The sequence below is a fragment of the Pimephales promelas genome, chromosome 20 (assembly GCF_988280905.1).
Source record: "Pimephales promelas chromosome 20, fPimPro1.hap1.1, whole genome shotgun sequence".
Classification (NCBI taxonomy): Eukaryota; Metazoa; Chordata; class Actinopteri; order Cypriniformes; family Leuciscidae; genus Pimephales; species Pimephales promelas.
The window spans coordinates 24159483-24186668 of NC_142788.1; the positions used below are offsets into that span (position 1 = coordinate 24159483).

At 37.1% G+C, this 27186-nt stretch overlaps 2 protein-coding genes across 4 annotated transcripts in view; both read left to right on the plus strand.

The window, feature by feature from the left end:
- The first annotated feature begins 35 nt into the window (after nt 1–35).
- On the plus strand, nt 36–9885 carry rnf41 (ring finger protein 41). Of its 3 annotated transcripts, XM_039652422.2 has the most exons (8): nt 263–389; nt 2367–2463; nt 2587–2686; nt 4206–4321; nt 4684–4955; nt 5719–5854; nt 5952–6055; nt 7596–9885. In XM_039652422.2, the coding sequence occupies exons 4-8, from the start codon at nt 4232–4234 to the stop codon at nt 7948–7950; spliced, it is 957 nt and encodes a 318-aa protein (XP_039508356.1). In that variant the 5' UTR covers nt 263–389; nt 2367–2463; nt 2587–2686; nt 4206–4231; the 3' UTR covers nt 7951–9885. The 3 variants fall into 3 exon arrangements, with proteins under 3 accessions (XP_088980387.1, XP_039508355.1, XP_039508356.1); XM_089124261.1 differs by lacking the exons at nt 263–389; nt 2367–2463 and adding an exon at nt 36–58; XM_039652421.2 differs by lacking the exon at nt 2367–2463 and having other exon boundaries at nt 251–389.
- Nucleotides 9886–11385: 1500 nt separating this feature from the next.
- Nucleotides 11386–27186, plus strand: part of dgkaa (diacylglycerol kinase, alpha a) — a 29623-nt gene continuing 13822 nt past the window's right edge. Inside the window, exons 1-2 of the mRNA XM_039652555.2 lie at nt 11386–11626; nt 24789–24887. Coding sequence (XP_039508489.2) covers nt 24812–24887 — 76 coding nt within the window. The 5' untranslated portion in view covers nt 11386–11626; nt 24789–24811. The remainder of the gene's footprint in view (nt 11627–24788; nt 24888–27186) is intronic.

The window sequence follows — 27186 nt, forward strand, 5'->3', positions numbered from 1 at the left end:
GGAGGAGATCACACGACGCGAAGGCATTGATCAACTTGGTTTATCTCATGACTGTGACGTAAGTTTAACACATTCTCACTCCTTTCAAATATCATTGAAGTACTTTGACCCATTCAAGTAACTTTCATGTCATCTGTATTTTCATTCTTATACATCGGCTACCTTATGATGTTTTAGATTAGTAAGCATGCAATATGTTTAGGGGAAAATCTGGGATAATTGCTCCTCCACACACACTCTGTCCTGTAGGCGCAGCAGCAGATTCAGACTTCATCCGCTCTGCTCAGGAAGAGAAATCAGCCATCTCTCAAATCACTACAAATATCAGTCTCTACATCCATTAAAACACATTAAAAGCCTCAGAGGAATACCGCGATCTACGGGAACAGGTATTACAGTCGTGCTGAGATATTTTGAACGCGTTATTCGTGTCGACCAACGTTAGTAACATTACCGTATAGTAGCACAAACTGAAGGCAAATGCAGTCACGAAACATGAACACAAGACGTTATTTGATCAGACGGTGTTTAAATGGCATGTACATGGGTTTTGCTGACGGCTAGAATTTGTAATTTGACATTTAATAACGTGTGTTGTAATGTTTTTAGACCAAAGCTGCTCTTTCGGCATGCGTCAGCTAGTTGGATTTCATGCTAGTTAGCCACGCTAGCTCCTTAGCATGAGCTGATGCTATAAATGTAATTTTACAGTGAATAAAATACATTTTGAGGCATTCAATCTTTGTTGTACCAAAAAAATCGTGAACACGGCAAATACGTCATATGGTTGGGAGGACTATGTTGGTTGTTATTGTACATCAGTTTTAGCGAGCCGGCTAATGCTAAGCGCCTTTAGTCTCCCAAACACATCAGCAAACGTGTGTTTCAGGTTGGCAGACATTAAGCTGTTTTCATCGCCAGGTTTAATAGCTATACGTTTGTTTACAGGTGTACTGTCATGTCTGGTTCATTACTGTATGTAGGTTAGCAGGAGTGAAGTTAACCTGTCTGTCTGAATTCGATTCCAGCACGATATATTAATGGTCAAGACTGTCTGTTATTTTCTGATAAAATTACTTATGATCAATATGCATATCGTTTAAATGGCTACATCTGTCCATTTAACATTAACTCTTCACGGAATACCCTTATTTTTTTTCTTGGTGTCTTTGCAGGACTCTCTCTCTGTCTCTCTCTCTCTCTCTCTCTCTCTCTCTCTCTCTCTCTCTCTCTCTCTCTGTGTATATGTATATATAATATGTAATAATACTTGTTTTGTGAAAAACACTCTACAAATAAATATGAATTGAATGGTCCTTCAGTGATAGCAGTGTAGGACCCTCTTGATGGCATCCAAGGGTCTCCCACTTAAATTTAGTGGTTTGTCAGACCTGTCATCTGCTAAGTGTTCCAAAATATGAGGCAGTTTACACTTGTTTAATGGAATAAAATGGGTTTGGCACTTGTAAACGTGTGCCAGAGCCGCTCTGTGCTTCCAAATGCACATTTGGTAATCATGCATCCGTGCATGATCGACTAGATCTTTATTGAATGAAAACGAGGGATGCCATCGCTGAAATGAGGGTTTAGGGGAGAACGTTCTGAACCAGCCACGCTCTCCCCCTCCATCTGCTTAGACAAGCTAAAATTAGGTCACCACCAGCCTACTGGGACAAAACACCACCCCTCCCTGAACTGTTATGAATCAAAAGAGATGCTGTGACTACCCTTTTTTGCTTTGGATTAGTTTTAACAAATGAGAAAAAATTGATCTGTGTAGTAACCCCAGCATTTTCCTTCTTCTGTATTATGTCTTATCAGATTTAAAGGACAATTAGTGCTACTAAAAGTGTTTTTAGCACTGTTAGCCTACATCATTCATGTTTAATCCTTGCAGACCACATCTGCTTTGTTTCTGTAGGCTGTGAAATAGTAATGTATGTCTAAAAACAAAAGACTTTGGGATTGCATTGAGTGAAAACTCACCGCTATAATTCGAGGATGATTATCAGGGTGTTGCTGTGTTGTTGCCAGGGTGTTCTTGGTGGTTGCTTACTGCTATATATGGCTCAATGTAAGATTGTGGGATTTTTTTTTTTGCATGCCAGGCTAAATTCTGATTGGATGAGCCACATTTGAGTCATTTGTTTCTTAATCACTCTTAAAGCACTATCCACTGATGGCCACCCACCCAAATATACTGTATATATTGCAAAATGAACACATTTCACCACACATCCAACCCTGTGATAGGGTTTGCACATGTGTCTTGTTGTACCATTACGTCATCCGCCATTTTAGATGAGCTTACTCTTAATTCGATTGCGATGCATCAAGGATTTAATGGTTTTGGTTTTTCACTCAAGAGACAAAGTGGAAGGAAAAAGCATCTCGATAAGCTTAAATGACGACTTCTATTGGATACAAAACCTCTTGAAATAGGGAATGGACTAATTGATGATGGTAAATATGCCAAACTTGTCTGAAGCTTCCAAGAAGTGTTTCAAACAGGCTTTTGGGGTCTTAATAAATAGCAGTGTATTGATTATATCGTAATGTATGTCGTTTTTACTTTCTCTTTTTAAGGGGGATGGTCGCTCTTGCATCGTAAGGAAAGTCGCCTTGCCCACCTGACACATGAGGACTGCTCATTGTACAGGGATCATGAGGGCTGTCCTTTAGTGAGGTATGAATGGCCTTTTCTTTTGAATATAATGGCAGGTAAATCACTCATACATTAATACTGCTGTGCACTTTCTAATTGCTCAGATCATGAATATTTCATAGGAGTTAATGCATTTTAGTATAGTTCATACCTTTTGTTCTCTGTGGTACAACAAGGTCTGCTTTCTGTGAGTTCTAGGACAAATATTGATGAGGTAATGATGAATAATGAAGATAGATTTTAATAAAATTTTCTTTGGAGTTTATTTTGGCTAAAAACCGCTCACTTGATCAAATGTCTTACTGACGTGAAAAATGACAGTTTGTTTAGTTTTTATTTGTAGTCTAGGAGTGAGTTTATCCAAAATGGTTCTTAGTAGTAAATTGGCACTGAAAACACTCAAATATATTGAAAATACGGCACTGCAGTCTCTGTAAATATAAATATATTTGCAGAAATATGTGTAGATTTAAAAAAAAATGGAAATTCAGTTTGTTCTCAAATATTATTTCAAAAACAGATAATCTGCTTGTGAATATCTATTTCTGTTCTATGTTTTCCTTGCTACTAAGTGAAATGTATCACATGGCAATCAGGGCTATTTAATGTTAAATACACAGCTACATGAAGGGATTTGGTGCCATAAGATTTTGTTGTGGAAAAATAGAAACCAACCAATTGACAAAATGTTGGTTAGGACTAAAATTGAATTTACATGTAAGTGATGTTTTTTTTTTGTGGGCTTTTTTATCATGTCACACCTGTTTAAACACTGTTAAATCTAACTGATTATTTATTGCTTTCCATTTTGTTGTTCCCCAAAGTCAGAAAGGAGGTGAAATTTCCATTCCACACAATATTAATCTTAATGCAATCTCTAGGCTTCTCAAAAATTGTTTACTGAGTTCGTAGCCACAGTTCACAGTCAACCCATATTCCTTGACAGCACATTAGTAATCTCATACCAGCATACTACACAAACACACAGCCATTGCATTTTTCACTTGAGAGTGCTGTGTAGTCCTAGTGGAAAAAGAAGAAAAAGGTCACCTTTGAACAGGAAATACGATCATGTTACTTCTGTATTGTAGCAGGACATTGAGTGCTTCCGTGTTCAGCTCAAAATGTCATGATCATTAAACCTCTATCAGTTTACTTTTAGTGCTTCTTCTAAGGAGTTTTTTGATTGTTGTTCCGATTCCGAAACTTACATTTTAAAGCATTGTTGTGCTTCTGGCGTAAAGGCTGTTCCAGAAGCGAAAGCAGTGCCTTGTTTCAGCCAAATTTAAAAGCGGAATCGCTTGTATCCCTAAGAGAACACATCTTTTGTTATTGTTTTGACCTACGTTGGTTTAAATCATTTTTAGGCCTGCTTCCTCAGTTTTCGGTTTTCACTTAAAAATGGCCAACAAAGGCCACAAGTTTTCAGTTTCATCTTCTTGTACATCCAGGGCTCCTCATGCTTTTCTGTCTCAGAGGCGATTGGCAAGCGTACTGGCCAAGCTCTCACTACACGATCTTCCCGCTGGTTTAATTTCAGATATCAAAGGGTTCCGGTAATGTGCCATGGGGTACGACATCACCAGGTTCCAAGGAGAGGTGGACGAGGATCTGTTGTGTCCCATCTGCAGCGGGGTGCTAGAGGAGCCAGTGCAGGTCGATATTAATTTTCATTCAACCGCAACATCCCAGAACACCTTGATATAAGCCTCTGTCACGACATTATGGGTTTGTGGTTATCAGATATCACTGCTCTGAGACCATTGTGTGAATGTGTTTCACAAGGGTCCAAAATTTCCTTTATAAAACCGGGCAGTGGCAAGGGAAATTTATAGGCTATATTTCTTTCACCAAAAAATAGAATAAAAAATATGCACGCACACACAGTTTTATTAATAAAATTGCTAATAAAAAACGTTTTATTTTAAATTTAAAACTACATTTATTTTAACATGAAACAACTAGACAGTAAAAGGTCTGAAAAATGCACTTCCTCATCAGTTTTTCTGTTCTCTCAGGCCCCTCACTGTGAGCATGCCTTCTGTAATGCCTGCATCACACAGTGGTTTGCACAGCAGCAGATCTGCCCCGTGGACCGCACCGTTGTGACCCTTGCCCACCTTCGACCCGTCCCCCGCATCATGCGTAACATGCTCTCCAAGCTCCAGATGTCCTGTGATAACGCTGGCTTCGGCTGCACGGCCACCCTTCGGCTCGACCAGCTGCAGTCACACCTCAAGGACTGCGAGCACAACCCCAAACGACCCGTCACGTGCGAGGAAGGTTGTGGGTACGTACTTGAACAACCATAAACACTCACCTACCTGCAATTATCTAATCAACCAATCACATGGCAGTTGCTTCAATGCATTTAGGTGTATGGTCCTGATCAAGACAAACTCCAAGATGCTATCCTATTCCTATCAATATGGGCCAAAATTTCTAAAGAATGCTTTCAGCACCTTGCTGAATCAATGCCACGTAGAATTAAGGCAGTTCTGAAGGCGAAAGGGGGTCAAACACAGTATTAGTACGGTGTTCCTAATAATCCTTTAGGTGACTGTAGTTCTCTCTTAGTAATTCATAACAGTCTTTGGAGGGAGAATGTAAGACTCCAGACTAACATTTGAGAGCAGTAGCACTGTTGCCACTAAGTTCTACAGATTGTGGTGCCATCAGAAAATCTCTTAAATTTAAAAAAATCTGGGAGCACCAGCTCATTTGCATTTGAAGGGACACACATAAACGTTGAGTTTTTGCTCACTTTCCCAAAAGTGGTAATTTTTAACAAGCTATAAAAATGATCTCTGTGGTATTTTGAGCTTTAACTTGATATGCACACTCTGGGGATGTAAGAGACTTATTTTACATCTTGTTAAAAGTCGCCTAATTGGTGCCCTTTAATAGTTTTCAATGTCAATATGCGCTACAATGATGTGTTTGGCTTGCGCCATGGCTCGCTGCTTTTTCAGCTCTTCGTCTTGCAACAACACATCCTGTGTGAAAGCTCCTCAATTGCTCCATTTTGCTGAAATGCTTTGTTTACTCTTTAGGCTAGAAATGCCCAAAGATGAGATGCCAAATCACAACTGTATTAAGCATCTACGCAGTGTGGTGCAGCAACAACAGACCAAGATTGCAGATCTGGAGAAGACTGCCGCTGAGCATAAGCACCAACTTGCAGAACAGGTCAGACCTGGGAATGTCACAGTGGATTAAAAACTTTGCAAAACTTCTTGAATTCTATGTTCTGTATTTTTAATCTGCCCATGATTTATTTTTTCAGAAACGCGACATCCAGCTCCTGAAAGCTTACATGCGAGCAATACGGAGCGCTAACCCTAACCTACAGAACCTGGAGGAGAGCATAGAGTACAATGAGATCCTGGAGTGAGTGATCTGTTCTTCTTCTGCCTCTGTTTATGCCAATATGAATTCAAATTAGACTGTTTTAAACTATTAATGAATAAGAAAATTTATATTTTTCTAATTTTAAACTTGCTATAAAATAATTGGGGTTGGCATGCATTGATTTAATCAGAAATACAGTCGAAATTGTGAAATATTACAATTATTAGTGTTTTCTTGTAATAATATATTATGAATTATTTTGATGCAAAGCTGAATTTTTAGCAGCCATTACTCCAGTCACATGATCCTTCAGAAATCATTTAAGACAATGGTGAAAACCATTGTGCTGCTTTATTATTTTATGAAACTTTACTAATATTTTCACATTTCCTTTACTAGAAAGTTTAAAAGAATAACCTTTATTTTAAATGCAAATCTTTTGTAAACCTTAATAAAACTATACATTAAAAAAAAAAAAAAATTCTTACTGACCCTAAACTTTTAAATGGTACTTTTAAATATATATGTGTTTGTATCTAGTATATTTATCAAAAAAAATATCAAAATTAAAAATCTGAAGGGACAGAGTGTAAATTTTACTGTTAGAGGGTGCTTATTCAAAACAATAACAAGGGCGTAGCTTGATGATGCCGTGAATGAGCGTGGAATCATGGGAGTTGTCGTCTTCACCTCTACAGTTGATGGAAAGCAATCAGATGGGACTCAGGCAGAAATCCTATTCATGGATGAGCTAATGTGTTCAAGTTTTATTAACGTTACTGTGGTATGAAACAGGGTGGCCGAGAGCCTGGGACATTTTCAAATTAAAATTGTAGGGTAACGCAGCACTCTTTTACTCGGTCAAAAAAAATAATCATACTAAAAATACATAAGTTATAACGTTACTCTTTTCGTTCACTCGGGTGTTATAAGACACTTGCGGACCTCTGCAGTAAGCTAGATCGATATTAAAATATCATATTAATAAAAGTTGGATGCTTAATGGCATGCCATTCATTTTAAAGTATATTTAATGCTGTATAAAATGCTTTATTACTGTAACTGCAAATAAAACTCTTTCTGATTATGCTATGTTAGCCACTTGGCAAAAGTGCTGTCTATGAGGCATGGTACAAACATGTTAACACGTTTGCAAACCTTTCTAATATAGCACATAATATATTAAAGCATCTTTATTTATTCTACGGAATTAAAACCTGAACTCGAGTGTAAGGTGGATTTTACGTCATTGACAGGCAACACAGTGATGCATGACATTACACTGGTGATTTCTCTGGATTTAAACCTTATTGGAAACATTTGGGATAATGTTAGTTCATAAGTCAAAAAAAGTGGACCTATTAATCCAAATATATTACATATTATGCCTTTTAAATATAAAGCCATAATCATAGTTTTTTGCATTGTGCTGTGAATATAATGTCAGTTTTTCTATGTAAATAATGAGCAAGTAAATTACTAATGAATGCTAATAAATTACTGTTGAGCAAGTTATAATGCTAATATCATAATGGACAATCAGATGACTGTCAAACTAACTAGACTCATTTGGCCACAGATGGGTGAACTCTCTGCAGCCCGCTCGCGTGACCCGTTGGGGAGGAATGATCTCCACACCAGACGCCGTCCTCCAGGCCGTCATCAAACGGTCGCTCATAGACAGTGGATGTCCTTTGTCGATTGTTAATGACCTCATCGAGAACGCCCACGAGCGCAACTGGCCCCAAGGCTTGGCCACGCTGGAGACGCGGCAGATGAACCGCCGATATTACGAAAACTATGTGGCCAAGCGCATTCCGGGTAAGCAGGCCGTGGTGGTGATGGCCTGTGAGAACCAGCACATGGGTGAAGATATGATTCTGGAGCCAGGTTTGGTTATGATCTTCGCTCATGGTGTGGAGGAGATCTTATAGTCTGTATATAGGTGGGCGCAAATGATGAAAAGCAGGAAGGGGTTTACAAAAACTGAATTACCACCCCCCACCCCCAATCTAAAAGATTCTTAATTCATCCCACTAAAAATATCAAGACCTCTTCGGCAGTCTTTACCTCAAATTCTCTGGAAGGAGGAAGGCAGAGAAGGCTCTCCACTCGTTTGATGACCTCCAGCATTCCTATTCTCTTTGCCTTAAAAGGACATTTTTTTCAAAAAGTGGACCCTAATGACGCATACCAACTTGAAACATTATCAGGGATGATGGTACACACATGTTTTAACATTTAACATTGAAATCGAAAGGATTTGAAGTGATGTCTAATTTCCCCTTTAACATTTATTTCTCTTGAGAGCAAGTACATGTCAATCACAGCTTTCAACCGTGTAAAAGACCAGTTAAGATTCTTGTAAATACAGATGATTAAGAAATATAGACAAATATGCTATCTGTTCTTGTTCTAATAGAGTAGTTGACATTTTTGCTGTCTTCATCTCAGTTTGCTATTTACAGTAGTGTGTTTTAGCTACCATTGATCTCAATGTTTTTTTTTTTTTAAAGAGAGCTATGATTAAAGTATGCTAGATAAAGAGCTAACTCTTCTCTGTGTTAACTTTGCACTCTATGGCGATTGGAAAAACAAGATGTCATGAATTTTGTTTTGTGAAGATTTGTCCTTCTTGAGCGCAAAGAGTGAAGAAGGATTTGTATGATGTAAATCAACAACCGGTTAGATAACTTTTATTTCACACTGCTCTGTGGGTTTTTATTATGTGCATCCAAAAACTCTAAATTTTCAAATATTTTTTTTTTTTCCAGAAACTATTTTTTATGCTTTTTGTTATTTTCTACTGGCATCTTTCTCACTATTAATAATCGGAATTAGACATAAGACTGACTAGTTGACCTCAAAGGTTTCTTCTAGGTGATTTAGCGAAAACATAAATGGTGGATGAAATGTATATGACGTATACAAATATTTTGAAAAATGACCAACCTACAGCTGATGTAAAACCATTATGTCTGCAGATGCTCAACCATATCTGGAGTGTTTTTAATCCATCATTTGCCACAGCACCTCTTGACACATTTTAAAGAATTACAAGATACGACGGTGGTATGTTTGTGTATATTGTGCAATTGGTTTAAGAATTTATTTTGCATATTTTACGTACCTTCATTGTACATAGTTGATTTAATCCTTTAATTAATTTGTGTTGTACGACCGTTGTCTTTGCAACCAAAGTGTTCTATTGTGTTGAATGCACATCGTGCTTGCTTTTTTGTCGTTGATGTTATTGCTCGAACACCGAAAAAGGACGTTCAGCGATTCTGAAATGTATCTTTGAAGCTATTGTGTGTCATCTGCTTCAGTGTTACATAGACCTGAATGCTCAGTGCGTTGTTTACAGTAGCTTTTTTTCGCAAATGTTGTTTAATAATAGCTGAAAACTAAGGACCCAGAATGTTTTAACTGCAATATTCAGCCGGGTCTATGTGAATTAGAGAGAAATGTATGTGAACTGCCTTATCACACTTCATTCGACACTTTACTGCATGTTTGCTGTATAATGTGTCACATGGCTTCACAGTTAAACAACCCAGTGGATTTCACTTCATGGATCTGATCACCTTGTGCTAGAAAGTGTCGTTCATTAGACACCGGTTCACTTCTTCTTGTGCTCAGTTTAATGAGGCCGATTCGTCATCTCTTATTGGACACGTAAGACTTTCTTGACTCTCAGGATTTATCATCTGACGTCAGGGATGAAACGTTCAAAGAGCTCATGTTTCCCGCTGCAGCATTGTCCGTGGATGTGGCAGTCTTCTGTTTGTTTTTGTCTTTCATTCTTGCTTTTGTGCTGTGGGTTACTGAAAGAATATGAATAAATATCATTTGATTTTACAATATGACAGTAGTGTCTTTGTCATTATTATTATTAACTTGGTAGCAAGAAGTTCTTGTTGGTTGAGTTGGTTCAGAGGCAATGTTAATCAGCAGACCTTACTTCCTCTTGCTGTTTTTTCTCTCTTCTACCACACAATGTCACTAAAGTGCAAGTTATTTGAATAGTCTGAAGGGTTTATCTATTTCCAAATGACAATTTTCTGCTAACTTTGCCATTGTTACCGTTTAGTGACTACATGGTACCTTTTATCTGCTGATCTCCATCTATTTAATGGCTTGAACCCAAACAGTGCACACAGGAATAATCCTCCTGTTGTTGGTATTTTCTGTGACCAGGCCATAGCCACTAATGCAGCAAGTCATTTTAATCCAGCCCATTATAGTGCCCCTGAGGAACGGAATGTCGCATTGTTTTCCCAGCAACTCCCTTGACCAGTTTCGGCTCCACTCAAACTACATTGGCTGGTCTCATAATTCATAACAACATTCTCTCATGGTTTTGATATTGCAAATATCTACCATCCTGTCATGAGCAATCATGTTTCATGTCTCCATAATAAATTAAATGGTTCTTAATCCCTTTCAAAAAGTAAGGATTTGTACAATCTACCACCTGTATCAGTTAATCAAGCATTTGGCAATCAAATATATCCTAGCTTATTTTAATGACAACTGTTAAAGTAGTTGCACTGAATACTGATATAAATACACTCACTCAGATGCCAAACCTTACACTGAAAATAATGGCATTTAATGACACTTTTAATAGTTTAAATGTCACACCACCCTGTTGATTGTCGATGTGTAACCAAAAATCATAATGTAACAAGTTTTTGTTAATTAATCATTCATGCATCTATCTATCTATCTATCTATCTATCTATCTATCTATCTGTCTGTCTGTCTGTCTGTCCGTCCGTCCGTCCGTCCGTCCGTCCGTCCGTCCGTCCGTCCGTCCGTCCGTCCGTCCGTCCGTCCGTCCGTCCGTCCATCCATCCATCCATCCATCCATCCATCCATCCATCCATCCATCCATCCATCCATCCATCCATCCATCCATCCATCCATCCATCCATCTATCTATCTATCTATCTATCTATCTATCTATGTCCGTCCGTCCGTCCGTCCGTCCGTCCATCCATGATCCATCCACCTATATCTGTCCATCCATCCATCCATCCATCCATCCATCCATCCATCCATCCATCCATCCATCCATCCATCCATCCATCCATCCATCCATCCATCCATCTATCTATCTATCTATCTATCTATCTATCTATCTATCTATCTATCTATCTATCTATCTATCTATCTATCTATCTATCTATCTATCTATCTATCTATCTATCTATCTATTCATCCATTCATCCATCCATCCATTTATCCATCGTTAGTGCGCTCGATGGGAAGCACAGAGCTCCCCACAGAAACAAACACACACACACCCCGATGTGTCAAAGTGCATCACTCAGCTCAGACACACGAGTGCGGGCGGTGCTGTGACTTTATGGGAGTGTCACTCACAGTTAGGCGTGTTCACTTTACTGTCAGTTCTCTGCCGGACAAAAACAGCTAAACGCTTTCTCAAAGACGAAGCTTGTTCTGCCTCCTTCGCCACTTATTTATTAATTTTGTAAGCACTGAAGCAGTTTTTGAGTGCATCCGAGTAATTTTGCTCTTGGCGTCTGTTTTAAAATCAAGACAAAATCACTAACCGGCTGCTGCAGACCTCAAGACATTAAGGTATGTGTATTTATTGTTTTAATGAGACGAGCGAGTTTTAGAGAGTTGACGACTTTAAAACAGTAGGGATTTATACTGTGCTGCATGTAGGTTTTATTTCATTATTTCTAACGGCTGCGACTCTTACCTTTGACTCTCCATACGGAGTGTTCACTTCATATGAGACTTCGATCGATTGTATCGATGCCCAGAATGTTGTCTTGATAACGATGGGAATTGTAAGGAATTTAGCTAATGATTCTTTCGATTCGTTTTAACTTGTTCGGTTCCTTAACACTTCAATTTAAGAATGTCATACTCTGACGAAGAAAAATATTTTTACAAATCGACTGCACTCAACGGTTAGCAAGTTGATTCAGGTTTCAACAAGCATTAACATAACAATATGTGTGTGTGCGTGTGTGTGTTTGTACAAAAATCAACCGAATACAATTTTCTTTCAAAAGGTTTATAGCCTAACGTAATTTACACAGACCTAGCTTTTTTTGAGGCCACACAAATGCAGTCCAATAATTGGCTCTAGGCTATAATAAATACAAATAATACTAAACTAACAAAATGTGGTATCATATTTCTATTATTGTTTTTATAAAATAAACTCATCATGTGTAGGCTATAAATTACTGCCATATGAACAACCAGTAGCCTAACTCATCGTTTCGAAGTGTCTTCATCTGGTTGTTCTGTCAGTTTTTTATTCTCTTTCACTTAACTAACGTTAGACTGTGCAGTCAATCATGTTAAGTTATGTCACCGTTATGTGCTTGGAAACTTAAAAGACACTTAAAGGTACAATTACAATATGTAAGAATTTTGTAATAAAACATCCAAAAATCACTTGCACTGTGATATATTTCCTGCAGTTGTGTACTTACAATATCCCAAAAGTCTCCCAAGATTTTTTTTATTTCAAAGAAATTCCCATTTTGGGAAATTCCCAGAAATTCCCAAAAAATGTCAGTAGCACCTCATTTCAGTATACGAGATCCAGGGGGCGGAGTTGGATCCAGATCTAAGGGGTGAAGACGGGTAGGGTTATGGATCAGGCTGTGGAGATATTGTAGGATTAGGGGCGGGGTTACGGGTCAGGGGTGGGGTTAGGGATCAGATTATTCCTTTATATCCGCGGGACTCGCGTGTTATCTGTCTCTTTAGCAATCGCGACCTGCTTCATACCACTGTAATGTAAAAAAAATAATAATATTTGCACATTAAAACATTATTATATCCATCAGCTTGAGAGCAAGTCCCATCACTCAGCTCATCACTGCATCATAAACCTATGCCTTTGTTATTGTTGGAAACTGCGCCCTGTAATTGAAATGGAAAAAAAAAACCCTACATATTGTGCCTTAAGAATGAAAAGTCGTAGATACGGTGGTTTTTGGAAGGGTTTTTTATGGTTTAAAAAAACAAATATATGGTTACACTCAACATACTTCAAAGAATAGGCTATCATACTGATCTTTTACTGGGTTTAGGTGGTCTCATACTCTGACCAACCAAAAAGTCCCCCAAACCCATTCAAAACCATCAAAAACAGACTGACAAACCACCATAGCTTGGTTTAAAATGCTTTATTCAGCAATTACTTTTTGTGCTTCTTATCATGATGTTTTTTGACACATCTATCTGAACTGGTTAAGTAACGGTTGCGTTCTCTGGATTGTTTATTTTACCATTATTTTTGATGAATATCTAAATGTCTGCATTACTCACGCTGCCTTAATAATACAGATTTTATCTACATATTTATTTCAAACGTCTTCTAGGTTTCCAATAACTGTGGACTGATTATGTCATTAAGTTCATCTTATTTCATCATCATAAGAGATTTCAACTCCTCCAGTTAGACAGACATCTTTTTTTTTTAGTAGACTGGAAATTTTTTGTCACATATCCAATTTTAGCCGACCGGGCTTTATGAGTCACAACAGTTGAAGAGAAAGTGTTTTTTCAAGGTCTCTTTCTGCTCCCCTGCATTTAAACATTTTTGCCAAATTGCTTACTAAGTCAGACATTCTTGTTTTTCCACTCTTGTTTCTGCTGTCTTGACCAAAACGTATATCCATCCCAGTGCAACATGATTATATTTTAGTTTGCGGTTTTGTTTCTCTTACTCATTTGAAATCCTATACTAAATTTGTGGAAGCCCCTAAAGAAATTAAAAGTCCTAATTTAGTCCCACATTCTCTCTGGAGCTTTTGGCTTAGTTTACCTGATAATGGTAACTCGTTCTCTGAGGAATCTATAGCCTTATGGGCTTGGCTGGAAAAGTACAGGGTTGGTTTACTTTCTTCCCAGCAATCTCCTGCTTTTATAACTCATGAGCCAAGTAGTGATAAACTGGATTCAGGAGTAGATTGTCTTTCCTAAACCCAAATCATAATCTTAACTGCATTTATGCAACAGGGACTTTGTAAATGGAATGTGGGTCAATATTCATTTCACCACAGATTTCCTCACTTTCACCTGGTGAGTGGTAGTACGTATTAATCACTAAAAGGTGGGTGAACAAAACCTGGAAATTGCTGCTCCAAAGAGCTTGTATTCCCATTTTTCCATTCAGTGGTCAGTAAAACACCATCTTCTCTAGCTTGGTAGCCAGAGTGGTGCAGATTCCCAAGAGTATCAGGCAGACAAAAAATTATGAGAAAAAACCCATTTAGGAACCAAATTGCATTGCACTTATACAACGTACACTCAGTGGTCTAACAGTGCTCGTCAGTGTCATAATGATTGAGATCATTCAAATCAATAAAGGCAGGCCTTACTGTTCACAGAAGATGAGGGAGAATTCCAATGCAACACTTAAGCAGTGAAAGAGTGCATGGTTAGATACAAGTAGCTAAACATTTAATATTTGACGACTGTTTTACGGTAGAAAGGTACTGACAGTACATTTGCATGTAGTCATTTAGCAGGCGCTTTTATCCAAAGCGACTTACAACTAGAGGTATATCAAGCCGATTAATAGTCAGGCGCATCTGTGGGCAGCCTATGTTGTCGTGGAACAAGTATTTGACGCACGCTGCCGCTAGATTCGTTTTCCAGCCGAGCAGCAGACCTAAATATGAACGCGTTCATGAACTTGAACGCGTTGTGCCTGATTGTTCCTAATCCCTGTCCCTGTCGTGCCTGATCGTTCATTGAACGCGTTCAGGCACAACACTGACCGTTAGTTAGTAGCTGGATTAAACATGGTTAAAATGCTAGCCTAACAGTGTAAAGTGTGACTGTATTTCACTGTAGACTAAAAGGTCCAACAGTGGGATGCCGTTGTCTGAAGAACAACAGACGGATGGTGCGTTGTGGTGCATTTAAAGTTTTTGTAAAATATAATTTTCCCATCTGATGGTTGTTTTTGTCGTTCAACAGCAATTTACTAGTGAAATACGTTATTGTTAGAAGTTAAATAAAATAAAATATAATAAATCTTATATATATAAAAAAGTAAATCATTTAAAGTTTTTTTTTTCTCCTTTTTTGTGATAATTAGGTTATATCCATTTGTCTTTGTCCATCAACAAACAAAACAAACCAAAAATACATGTTTCAGGACATTTTTTGAGAGGATAAAATGTTTTTGTTGAGAAAGTTTGTCTATGTTAAGTAATTATCATTTCTTTTACACTTTATCTTTCAAATAGAGGTTAAAAACCAAGCAAATAAGCCAAAATAAATCGGCAACATTAATCGGCCATCGGCCGACCCGGATTTCAAAAGATCGGTATCGGCAACGGCGTGAAAAAAACCATATCGGTCGACCTCTACTTACAACTGAGGAAAAAACCAAATGAGTCATCGTGAAGAGGCAAAAACACCGCAAGAAGTGCTCAAAATACTAAGTTCAGACATTGCTCCGAGTAGCATAAGCCAGATAATCAAGGATTTAAAGGAAAAGGAAATTTTTTTTTATTATGTTAAGTACTCACGGAAGAGATGAGTTTTAATTTGTCTTTTGAACACTGACAGGGATTCTGCATTGCGGATGAGGATGAGCAGATCATTCCACCAGCACGGTACCGTGAATGAGAACGTTCTGGAGAGTGATTTTGTGGCTCTCTGTGATGGTACCACAAGCCGTCGCTCATTGACTGATCGTAGGCTTCCGGTGAGGATGTAGACTTGTTGGAGGGAGCTGAGCCAGTGGTCGATCTGTTAGCAAGTGTCAACACCTTAAACTTAATGCGTGCAGCGAGTGGTAGTCAGTGCAGAGACAGAAATAGAGAAGTGACGTGGGCCCTTTTGGGCTCGTTGAAGACAAGATGAGCTGCAGCATTCTGGATCATTTGTAGAGGTTTAGTTGCACAAGATGGACGTCCTGCCAGAAGAGCATTGCAGTAATCAAGCCTAGAAATGACCAGGGCCTTGATGAGAAGTTGTGTTGCATGCTCAGTTATAAAAGGCCTGATCTTCCTGATGTTGTGCATAGCAAACCTGCATGATCGACCTGTCTTTGTAATGTGATCTGTGAAGGTCAGTTGATCATCAAAGATTACTCCAGGATTTCTGACTGACCTTGATGGGGTGATTGAGGAAGAATCTAGCTGGATAGTGAAGTCGTGCTGTTGTGACAGATTGGCAGGGAGGATGAGAAGCTCACTCTTAGCCAGGTTGAGCTGCGGGTGATGTTCCTTCATCCATGACGAGGGAACCCCTGTAGTCAGTTGATGTGCTTTGGACGCCTCACCTCTCCATGTGACCCTGAAGGACCTACCTGTGAGATATAGGACTCAAACCAGTGGAGAGGAGTACCTGTGATGCCCAGTAATGAGAGAGTGGACAGAAGGATCTGATGGTTTACAGTGTTGAATGCAGACAGATCAAGGAGAATGAGAACTGATGATTTGGAAGCAGCTTTTGGATCTGCAGGGCTTCTGTGACTGACAGGAATGCAGTCTTGGTTGAATGCCCTTTCTTGAAGCCAGATTGGTTGACATCCAGCTGGTTGTTCAGAGACAGTAAAGACTTGGTTGAAAGCAACTCGTTCAAGTGTTTTCGCAATGAATGGTAGATATTGTAGACAGTACTATCGTGATGCATTGCAAACTACTCAGTTTTTAATTGAAAATACGCTTATATTTACATGATTCATGTAAGTAATAACTGAATTTGATGAGACAAGACACTCTTTGCGTGTTTTTTATACATATTAGACATACGAATAAGAGAGAATGAGTGTATATTTAAAATAAATAAATACATTTAGTTGAAATTGATCTTCATAACTACAGTAGACCTGAAATTTGTACCGATTTCCTTAAATCCCTTGTAATCCTTTATTTTTTTTATTCCTTTAAAGAAAAGGACCAATAACTCAATAACACTTAATAATTAGTATTAATTGTTTAGTTAACAATTCTAGTGGTTGTTTTCATTGTGAAGTGTGCAATTGTAGTTTAGGCTGTATAAATGAAACAATTATCCGCACAAGTGATATGAAGGTCCTCTCATTATTTTTGAGAGTCTATGATTTCTCATTCCCTCTCTTGTGCATGGTAATACATGTCTAAATGTTCAATCGCTTCACTCGTGACTTCAACTGATCAACTGATATGTGTAGGAAAGTGAGTATTGCAACAGTAGCTGCATGTCTGCTGTCTGTAGTGTTCTCTCCGAGTGGGTGTAAGTACGTTTCTAACATGTGTCTCCTCAAGCGTGTGCCTTTGCACAGGCTTTTCTGGAGGAGGACGGCGTGCACTGCTGCTGTGCAAGCTCAGACGTGCCTGCGGCTAGGCAGTTGCTTCGAAAGGGTTTCCTGCGCACCGCTGAGGCCCCTTTGCTTTTACCAAAAACTCGTCCTGCCAGAACTTAAATAGTCAGTGATGCTTTTTTTCCATTGAAATGCAAAACAAAAAGAAGCTGAAGGAGGCGCGCACAACAGCCGTTCTCAGATGAGGTGTGACTCACGCTGCTTTGCAGTTTGTGGCCTGCATTTTATGGCACGTCTTGAAATTGGCCTGTCATTTGTTTTGCATTTGTTCTGTTTCAGAGTGTTTAAAGCTAAATCTTTTTCATTTAGTGAACAAAAAACGATATTGAGTCGATTATTTCCAGTTTCACAGTTTGTCCTGCATGACATGTACAACTTAGGTGGATAAATGCATGTTGCAGTGCCCCCAAAATCATCCCCTTTTGTTGAGGTGAATGATTCACACTTATATCAGCTGGTGTGGAATGCAAAACAGTCTGTTTGAAGGTTGTGTGCTCCGAGCAGCTCGTGTAGGTGGAGCAGACCAGCAGGGGAAGACCCGCGAATGCTGGCCGGGTTTCCTCCCCCTCATCCGTCTCCCCCCTCCTCCATTCCTCTTTCTAGTCCTGTAAATCACCCCTGGCAACAGTCTAAGGCAGCGCAGCTGATGGGGAAACTCTTTCCGATCGCCCATCATTTGGCAATTCTTCTTACTCACCAGATGGACATTGTGTTTCCTTGGAAAAGCTGAAATGACTTGATTTGATTTGACTTAATCTAATAAAGTGCAGATCATAACCAGCAAAACATTTCCTAAAAGAACCAGAAGGGTAACCCATTCTAGAAGGAAAAATTGATAATTATAATTTTTGTCACAACCTACAGTGAAATCAATTAGCTTATTCTTATTTTTAATTGATGATTACCAATATGCAGAAGCAGCGCCAATGTTTCTATTTCTATTGTATTATTTCTGTTATTTGTTCTATTTTTTTTCTATTTTATATATTATTTAGATTTTAATAATTTCTAAATAATGAAACCACAAGGATAAAAATAAAAAGGGGGCGTTTACACGGCAGTTTTCAACTTAAACAGAAAACTTTTTATGTGTTTTGCTCATTCATTTACATAACAACTGCGGTTTGGGGGCCTGAAAACGCAAACTTTTCAAAAAACGTGTTTCAGTGTAAGTGAACGAATGGAAAGTTTAAAAACGAGACCGTTATTGTCTTCATGTAAACTACATAAGTGCGAATTCGTGAAAACAGTGACGCCATATGCATGCGTATTACGTGTTCAGTCTGTTGGCGCGTAGTTTCTTTACAAAGTGACATCGCCAACTACTGGCCCAGGTGGCATGAATAATACTGCGTTTTTAGTTGGCTTCGCTGATCCGTTTAAATGGGGATCGTTTTGACATTGTTGTCGGCTGTATGCAAAAAACGCAATTTTTTTTATCACTTTTTAGTTTATTGTTGTGAATGTACTCTAAATGTTTGCCAACTTTTCACTTGAATATGTTGTTGTGGGTGCATATCTAAAGAATAGAGCACAATTTCTTGGTAGATTGAATATTTATGTGTGAATATTGGATTGAGTGTGAATTATCTCTAAATGCATATGAGATCTCCTTATCATCTAAGTATCTAGTGTCTTATATTTGTAATTTTTAAAATCGTATTCATTTTTAAAACTATAATGTAGTGACTCCTTAATTTTATTTCTAGGAAAGGGAATAAAGACAACTCAGATCATGAGTTATGAAAGAGCAATAAAATGAAAGGAAGGGGAATATGAACTCTTGCAGATACAAAGCAGCAGTTTGACACACGGCGACAGCTAGTACAAACAGCACAAAGCTATATAAAACTATTGTTCCTAAATATAGTTTTAAAAGACATTGTTAGGGCAAATAACATGAACAATTAATGTTAGATCACTAGAACAGGCGTGTATGGTCAGACTCAGCACGTGAGAATCAAATACCTCCCTTCTGTCTGTGTTGTGTTAAAGTCCAGCTTTTCTGGTAAAGTGGGTTGAAATTGTATCTTAATAGGCGAGATAGTGAGGGTTGGGTAATGTAATTGTTTGGCCTTATGCAACAGTCATTTACATGTTTGCATGTTGTTGACTTGTTAACAGAGTCTTGCATTTCTGTTGTACAACATTCTTCTAAGTTTTGTGAGCTCATAATATTTTAGTACATAGAATATTTGAACATTTAAAAATGTGGCACAAAATGCAGGACTATTTAAGACTATTTCAATGCAAAAAAATCTGAAATGTGATTAAAACAACGGGGCAAAAAAACTTTTACAGCATTAATTTTCCTTATTTAAATTTTAACTTAAGATATTAATGTTTAATTAAAAACAATTGTCAGCAACCTAGTAAAAAATACAGGAAGAGAGAAGCTTGCCACAATACACAATACAAGGGAATCTCTCAGAAACACGAAACTAACTACAAACACCCACTACTTCCTTAATGCTACTGACATTTCTGTAATGCTTCTGACATTTTTACCTGTATAGTTTTGAATGGCATAGAGATCAAGATCTAAAGAGACACATGACTGTCATGCACTTGTGGGGGCTGCCAAATATAATATTAGAGTCGTAGAGCAAACTGTAAAAAAAAAAAAAAAAAAGCTTCGCAGATATTTATTTTGTGATTAGGAGCAGCTGACTGTACATTTTCCAGTGAATTATGCTGCTATTTACCAAATAATGATAACGAGATTATAAAAAAAAAAAGAATGAGTTTAAATTATTTTTATATTTTATCAAATTTAGTATTCAGTATTTTGGTTCTCTGGGACAAAGACTGATTACTATATAGATTTACAGACATTATGCAAAAAAAAAATTAAAAATTAAAAAAATATTTGAGGTCCATTTAATTAATAATGGTATTGGTAACCCTCATCTATAATGAAAAAAACAATACAAAATTTTCCACCTCAGCAAATGGACACTATGGCATGAATGAATGTGCATCTATATTGTATAAATAATTGGCAACTGTTTCTGAATATATGAAAACAATTTACGATTTATACCATGTTTTGTGGATGGTCTCAAAGACAGTGTTCTTTGCCAAGCCCCAAGGATCCATATAGCCCAGTGTTTTAATGGACTAAGTGTTTGGTGAAGCAGAGATTTGTCTCCATCCATAAAACAGAGCTATGCATGCAAATAAGTGATGAGAAAGGCCAGAATCAAATTACCACGCTTCTGTGCTCAACCCAAACAATTAGAGATGCAGAGAGAGAGAGAATCCAAGACCTGCAGCCATTCAACTGACTGACTGAAGACACAACTGGTGTGAAACAAGACCATCAGAAAATATCAAACATAACCATCCTGTTTGTGTTATTCGTATATCGTTTGGTTGAATATAAAGAAAAACTATTATCATGTGTCATATTTCAATCTAAACTCATAATACTAAAAATATATTAAGTTATGTTTCTTATTAAGAAAATAAAGCATATTTTTGGTCCCAATAACATAATGTTTTTGTGACATTATGTTCATGACAGTACATTTAAACCCACTTCTCCCAATTTTTTGTAGCCTATAAGAAAAATAAATCTCATTCTCGTTAATGCAGTGGGGGAAATAGTTTCACCTTAACAATAAAGTTACATTTGTTAACATTAGCTAGTTAACATGACCTAACAATGACAAATACTTCCAAAGCATTTATTTATTAGTATGTTTATTTCAACATTTACAAGTAAATTTTCTCCCTTTCTCTCTCTCTAGCTGTTCCTTAAAATGTCATTAATGACTCACCCTCATTTCGTTCAGAACACAGATTAAGATATTTTAGATTTAGTCCGAGAGCTTTCTGTCCCTCCATTGAAAATGTATGTACGGTATACTGTCCTTGTCCAGAAAGGAAATAAAGAGATCATCAAAGTAGTCCATGTGACATTAGTGGGTTAGTTATGTTTTGAGGCATCAAAAATACATTTTGGTTCAAAAATAATTTATTAAACATTGTATTGTCTTCCATAATGTATTTTACATAACAATTGTATTTGTATGTTATAAAATATAATAAATAACCCACTGATGTCACATGGACTACTTTCATTATGTCTGTTTTTCCTTTCTGGACAAGGACAGTAAACCGTACATACATTTTCAATGGAGGGACAGAAAACTCTCGGACTAAATCTAAAATATTTTAAACTTACAGGCTTGGAACGCCATGAGGGTGAGTCATTAATATATTTTGGGTGAACTAACCCTTTAATTTTATGTTCAGATCATTCAGTGCTTGCTCTGCAGTTGCAGTTCCAGTCTGCCAATACCAAACCTATAGCCTGACTACGTCAGACTTCGTACTTCTGCTCAATTTCAGTTCGCTTTTGTACTCAGTCTGAGATAGCGACTTATCTCTTAGTTTTCCTCTGGCCTGAAAATAGCCAGCCAATCAACGAACAGAGGGCGGACTGAGAGCCATGAGGCGGGCGTAAGTGCCGAGTTTAATATTATTTTTTAGGTTAGGGAAATCGAAAACGACTTCGGATAAGGAGATACGGGATACAATTCGCTCTGTTGTGGAGAATATTCCCGGCATTTGCAAACTGAAGCCCGAACATGAAGAGTGTTTGTTAAACATTTTGAATGGAGGGGATGTTTAAGTTGGAGAGAGAGGTGATTGCATTATGTGATTGGCTTATGGGTAACCAATGATTTTATACTTCACACAAGCGCTCTCCTGCGAGAAAGAAAACACTTTTCAATTATGCCTTTCCAGACTCTGTCTATGAAGCAAAGCGAAGTAGCAGAGTTTAGTATTACTATTGGGGGTGTAACGATACCCTCATGTCACGATTCGATACATATCATGATACTGAACACACGATACGATATTATTGCGATACTCCAAGACATGTGGAAAAAGGTTAACAAAAAATGTATTGTTGATTAAAATGCTAACTTTGATATTAGATTGTGGGTTTAAATGAATTGGCTTTGGACTCGGTGCTTGTGACCCAAAGACAATAGAGACACCAGAATAACAATATTCACGATTCTGAAGCTGAAAAATACTGAATTATTTTAGATGAATATGCTTGCTCTCTGTCACTGACTAGATATATTTAAAATAATGTCAGCCACTTTTTATTGGTAACATAAGAAATTTTGGCATAATCAGGACCCACAAATATTCCCCCATTTCATTATTATACATTAGAATCAACATTATGTATTGTAGTTTAATGTAGTACTGACACTAAAACTCTGAAAAAAATGCATTTATTTCTCACACAGTAATTGTATTTTTTTCGGGACTAGCCACGATACATATTGTCACTATCCACGATGCGTATTGTTGCATTTTTGTATTGCGATATATTGTGGCACGATATATTGTTATACCCCTAATTACTGTACGCTACTAAACCTATTCATTCTACTTACATTAATAGAAATATTTTACTATCCCCAGAGTTGTCATGACTAAACTATACATAAATAAATGTAAAAAAATGTATATTTCCTTTTATCTTTCAGAAATGATTGATAAGACTAGCGTGTATGATAAATCATCTGTCAACAACAAGAAAAAAAGTATTGCCTGTTTCCCCAACTTTCTCTCTCTCTCTCTCACACACCCACCCATATATACACGGAATAGACCACACAAACAAAGTTTCTAGGCAACGACACTAACCTTTTGAGGGAATTAAGTGAGAACGGTGTGACCCTTTGTTAGCTCACATCACATGAGAGGAGTGGGTGTATGGGCTTCATTTTCTCTGCCTTTTCTCTGTCGTATAAAGAGTTTTTCAGCTCTTACATTCTTAGAAGAATATAAACTATACTATTAAAGTGGATTGTACCCTATTTCATGCTGACTAACTTTCATAAGAGGTTAGGTTAAGGAACTCCTGATGTTCGGACTAGAGCTTTGCATATGTTTGTTTGTTGGCTTTAAATATGTGGCTGATTTTCTGTGTTCACATTCAAGTGCAGAATCACCATTATGAAACTTTTACTTCGGCTACTATTATTAGTTCCTAAAAAAAGATCTGTAGACGTAACACTAGGTCACCCATTTATTCTCGCTGTTTGGATTCTGTAAAAAAAGTTTGAAGAAACCTTAATGAATGTGCAGGGGAAGAAAAACTTTAGCCTGGCACTAGCATGCTAATCTCCCTGGACAGGCTTTTTCCTTAATGAGAGTGCTGATCCATTTTCCATTACAGATGAGAGCCAGAAACATAGTGTTTCTGTACAATACACACACAAAAAGAGAGATGTTGTGTGTCTCATTTCGCCTTAGGTCCTTGAAACAATGCTATGTGTACACTTTTATTTTTAGTATTTTCAGCTGACTTTGAACATTTTGTATGTTAAGCATACACTCGTACATCAACAAATAAAATATATGAGACTCTCAACCTTTTTTCTGTCAGCATTCAACTGGTGTCTACACAAAAACATAAGATTAATCTTTTAATTGGGAACACAGCTTTTTTCGTAGTCGAGACCACACGAGCAGTGTGCGTTTGATGTTTTCTGTTCACATAGTTTTGTTTTCAAAAGCATGTCGCAGTGACTATGTAAATGAGGGATTTTATGTGACATGCGTATTTACATAGCCAGGCTGGCATGATACATTATAGTCTAAAAAACTGTCAGAACAATGTTCATATTAATGTATTGATAATATTAGAAATGTATAAATAGAAGAATTAAATTTTTTTTTTTAAATAAATAAATATATATACAGTAGGCCTATCAGTGTGGGGTCTGTTAGATAATTCTGATATACTGATTTGGTGCTCAAGTAACATTTATTATTATTAATATCAATGTTGAAAAAACGTTGTTGTTGTGCTGCTTAATATTTTTTTTTTGTTTAAACAGCATTTATTTAAAATATCAATATTTTTGTAAAAAAAAAATCTTTACTGTCACTTATGATGAATTTACTTTTTTATAATATCCAAAATTCTTGTATAGCATGACTATTAAGGGCTTTTCTCTGTTCATGCATGAATACAATCAAAATATCTTTATTTTGCAACACTATAAATTCCTTACATAATAAAAAAAAAAGAATGGACAATTATTTTGATTTAGAGTCTTTGCTCAGCCTTAAAGAAAAAAAAAAAATATCATTCTGGACAGCAGAAAGTCAAAAGGTGAACTTTGAATTGTTACTTTCTTTTATAAAACTGGTTTCATGGAGAATTTAAGTATCAAATGCTGTAACATTATTCATGCAAATAATTTTTCAAAGCATTTATGGTAGGTGCCAGAAAGGATGTTATGAAGCTGACAGCCATGTGCATGCATTGTATGTCCATAATTCTGTCTAGGCTTAGATTTTCTTTTCACTTTAAGTGCATGAAAATGGTATCTTAAAGTAAAGGATGGATTTGGCTTTTAATCTGTCTGTTTGCCTCTCACCAACCTTTCTCTTTCCCTCTTTCAGTGTTATTCAGAGGCTCTGGCGTGATGTCAGACCCGGGCTTGTCAGATGATAGAGAGCTGAGGCCCATAGACTTCATCCAGCTTCAGCATTACATTGACTGTGAGTCTGTGATGCCCACACATCCCTCCCACTCTCACTAAATGCTCGGCATCATTACAAAACATGAGTCACTCTCAGTTCTTAAGTGCGAAATGACACTGTATTCTAAGGGTAAAAAAAAAACAAAAAAACATGCCAGTCGTGTGCATCCAAGACGTCCGTGAGCCCGGTTTACTTCACTTGCTTAAATATTTTAAACAATTAATGCTGGAAAAGACTGATTTGACTTGATTTGATTGACACCATTCAAATATTTATAATGTCACTAAAATGATGTGAAAGAAAATGTGCAAAAAAAAAAACACTTGGATTAAAAATGAACATTATGTTTCTCTAATTTAAAGAGGCCATATTATGCCCCTTTACAAAGTCAGGATTTTGTTTTTGGGGTCTACTAGAATAGATTTAATGCTTTAATATTCTAAAAAACATAATTGTTTACATATTTTACATTGTTGCAGCACCTCTCATCCCAGTCTGTCAGTAACGCTTTGTTTTGTGCTTCCGAAAAGCACATTGTGCTCTGATTGGTTGGATGCACCAGTGTGTTGTGAATGTGATTGGTCAACCACGAGCTCCGCAGCAAACTTCTACGTGGCAGTCAAAGAAGCATTACGTCACGAAAGTGCGGACTCGTAGAAAGACGCCATTAAAATGCTATTAAATGAGGGATGTTTTGACATATATGTCCCCAGAAGAAAACTCAAGACTATGATAGAGGCATTACAGGGAGAGAAAGTGCTTATAGAGAAGTGGATTTTGTGCTTTGTAACTTTGCTGATAACACACTAAAGAAAGTTGAAAAGGTAAAAAAGCAAAATAGGTCCTCTTTAATGGAGCCTGAAAAGTTTGATGTTATAGAATAATTCAGTATTATTCAGCAGGTAATTATTATTAATAACGTTATATCCACATTCATTTCTACTATGCATTACGTTTTCATGTAGGCCTTCTTAATATATTGGAAAAAATATTAAAATCACTGATAATTTGGTTTGAGTAATGTGACCAACTTCTACGAAGAAAAAACTAGCAATTTAATAAGCAATAAAAGCAGGACACACACATCCATTTTCTCACGCAGAGAAGAATCGAGAAGCAAAGAGGACACTGAGACCGACAGACAAGAGAGCAGGTTACTTTTGATATGAAACATATTCTCTGTTATTTTTATTACAAAATGGCAACAATAATACAAACCGTTTTGGCACTTGTTAGTGACGTGACAGATCGCTGTAGTTCAAGCGGCACGTGAACCGATCTCTTAATCTTTACCACTAATTAAAACACGAATGAACAATGGTATGTTGAAAGATACTGTGCAACTTACCTAAACGTATATGCCTCATATATAATGTCGATCATTATGTGTGTTAATATCACATAATATCAGTTTTATTCAACTGCGTAAAGAGGTCAGTAAAACAGCTGGAGAACAATAGGCATACCATGTCACATAACATCACATTTACCTCAGGGAAGCCATTTAATGACCTTAGCACATTAGTTGGCTCGAATAATAAGCTATAGAGAGGAGTATTTTGCTAAATATTTGCACTATATTAATTATTTTCTTTTACTTTATGTATCATTAAAATATTATAATGTTGTTTATATAATAAAAACCTTATTTTATAAAATTTGAGTTACTATTTTAACCATTGATAATAATACCAGCTGACAGGGCTAAATAATAAAAACACTAGCATACCAGTCATTGTACCATGTAAACATTGTACATGTCACTAAAATTCTGTTCAGTTACCAAATGGTTTGATAATCATAATACACTTATTGTAGTTTTTTTTTTACATCCCCCCCTTTCCACAATTGTCACTCCAAGCTAATCTCAAAGCTTGGCAGCCCTGATAAAAGTGCTTTTGTACCTCGCTTGGTAGTATGTAGAGCTAGCAATGCCAAGTGCATGGGTTGAATTCCCAGAGAACTCAATATACATATCCAAACTATGATGTATTTTTATTTAAAAAGAATTGTGCATGAAAGAAATATTTTAACAGCATTTATTTAATGGTGATCAATGAAGAAATATAGTTTTAGTTACAGCATCTGACCAGCATGTGCTAACAGACTCATGCTAAGCAGCCAGACTTTGGTCGCTCCATACGTGTGTCTCATGCATGATTAAGGGATTTTACTACAGTAAAGGTGTTGTAGGTATTTGCCTAAGTATGTACTGAGTTTATGATTTAGCTTATTTGTCATGCAGAGATGATGCAGATACAATTTATTAAAAGTTGTGATGTCTGTGGTTCATTGTGCCAAAATGTCATCTTGTCCA

Excerpts from the sequence above, each read along its gene's own strand:
- rnf41 (XM_089124261.1), top strand. The coding sequence starts at position 4,232 with ATGGGGTACGACATCACCAGGTTCCAAGGAGAGGTGGACGAGGATCTG. Across the intron at positions 4,322-4,683 it reads TGCTAGAGGAGCCAGTGCAG|GCCCCTCACTGTGAGCATGC; the intron begins GTCGATATTAAT and ends CTGTTCTCTCAG. Across the intron at positions 4,956-5,718 it reads ACGTGCGAGGAAGGTTGTGG|GCTAGAAATGCCCAAAGATG; the intron begins GTACGTACTTGA and ends TTTACTCTTTAG.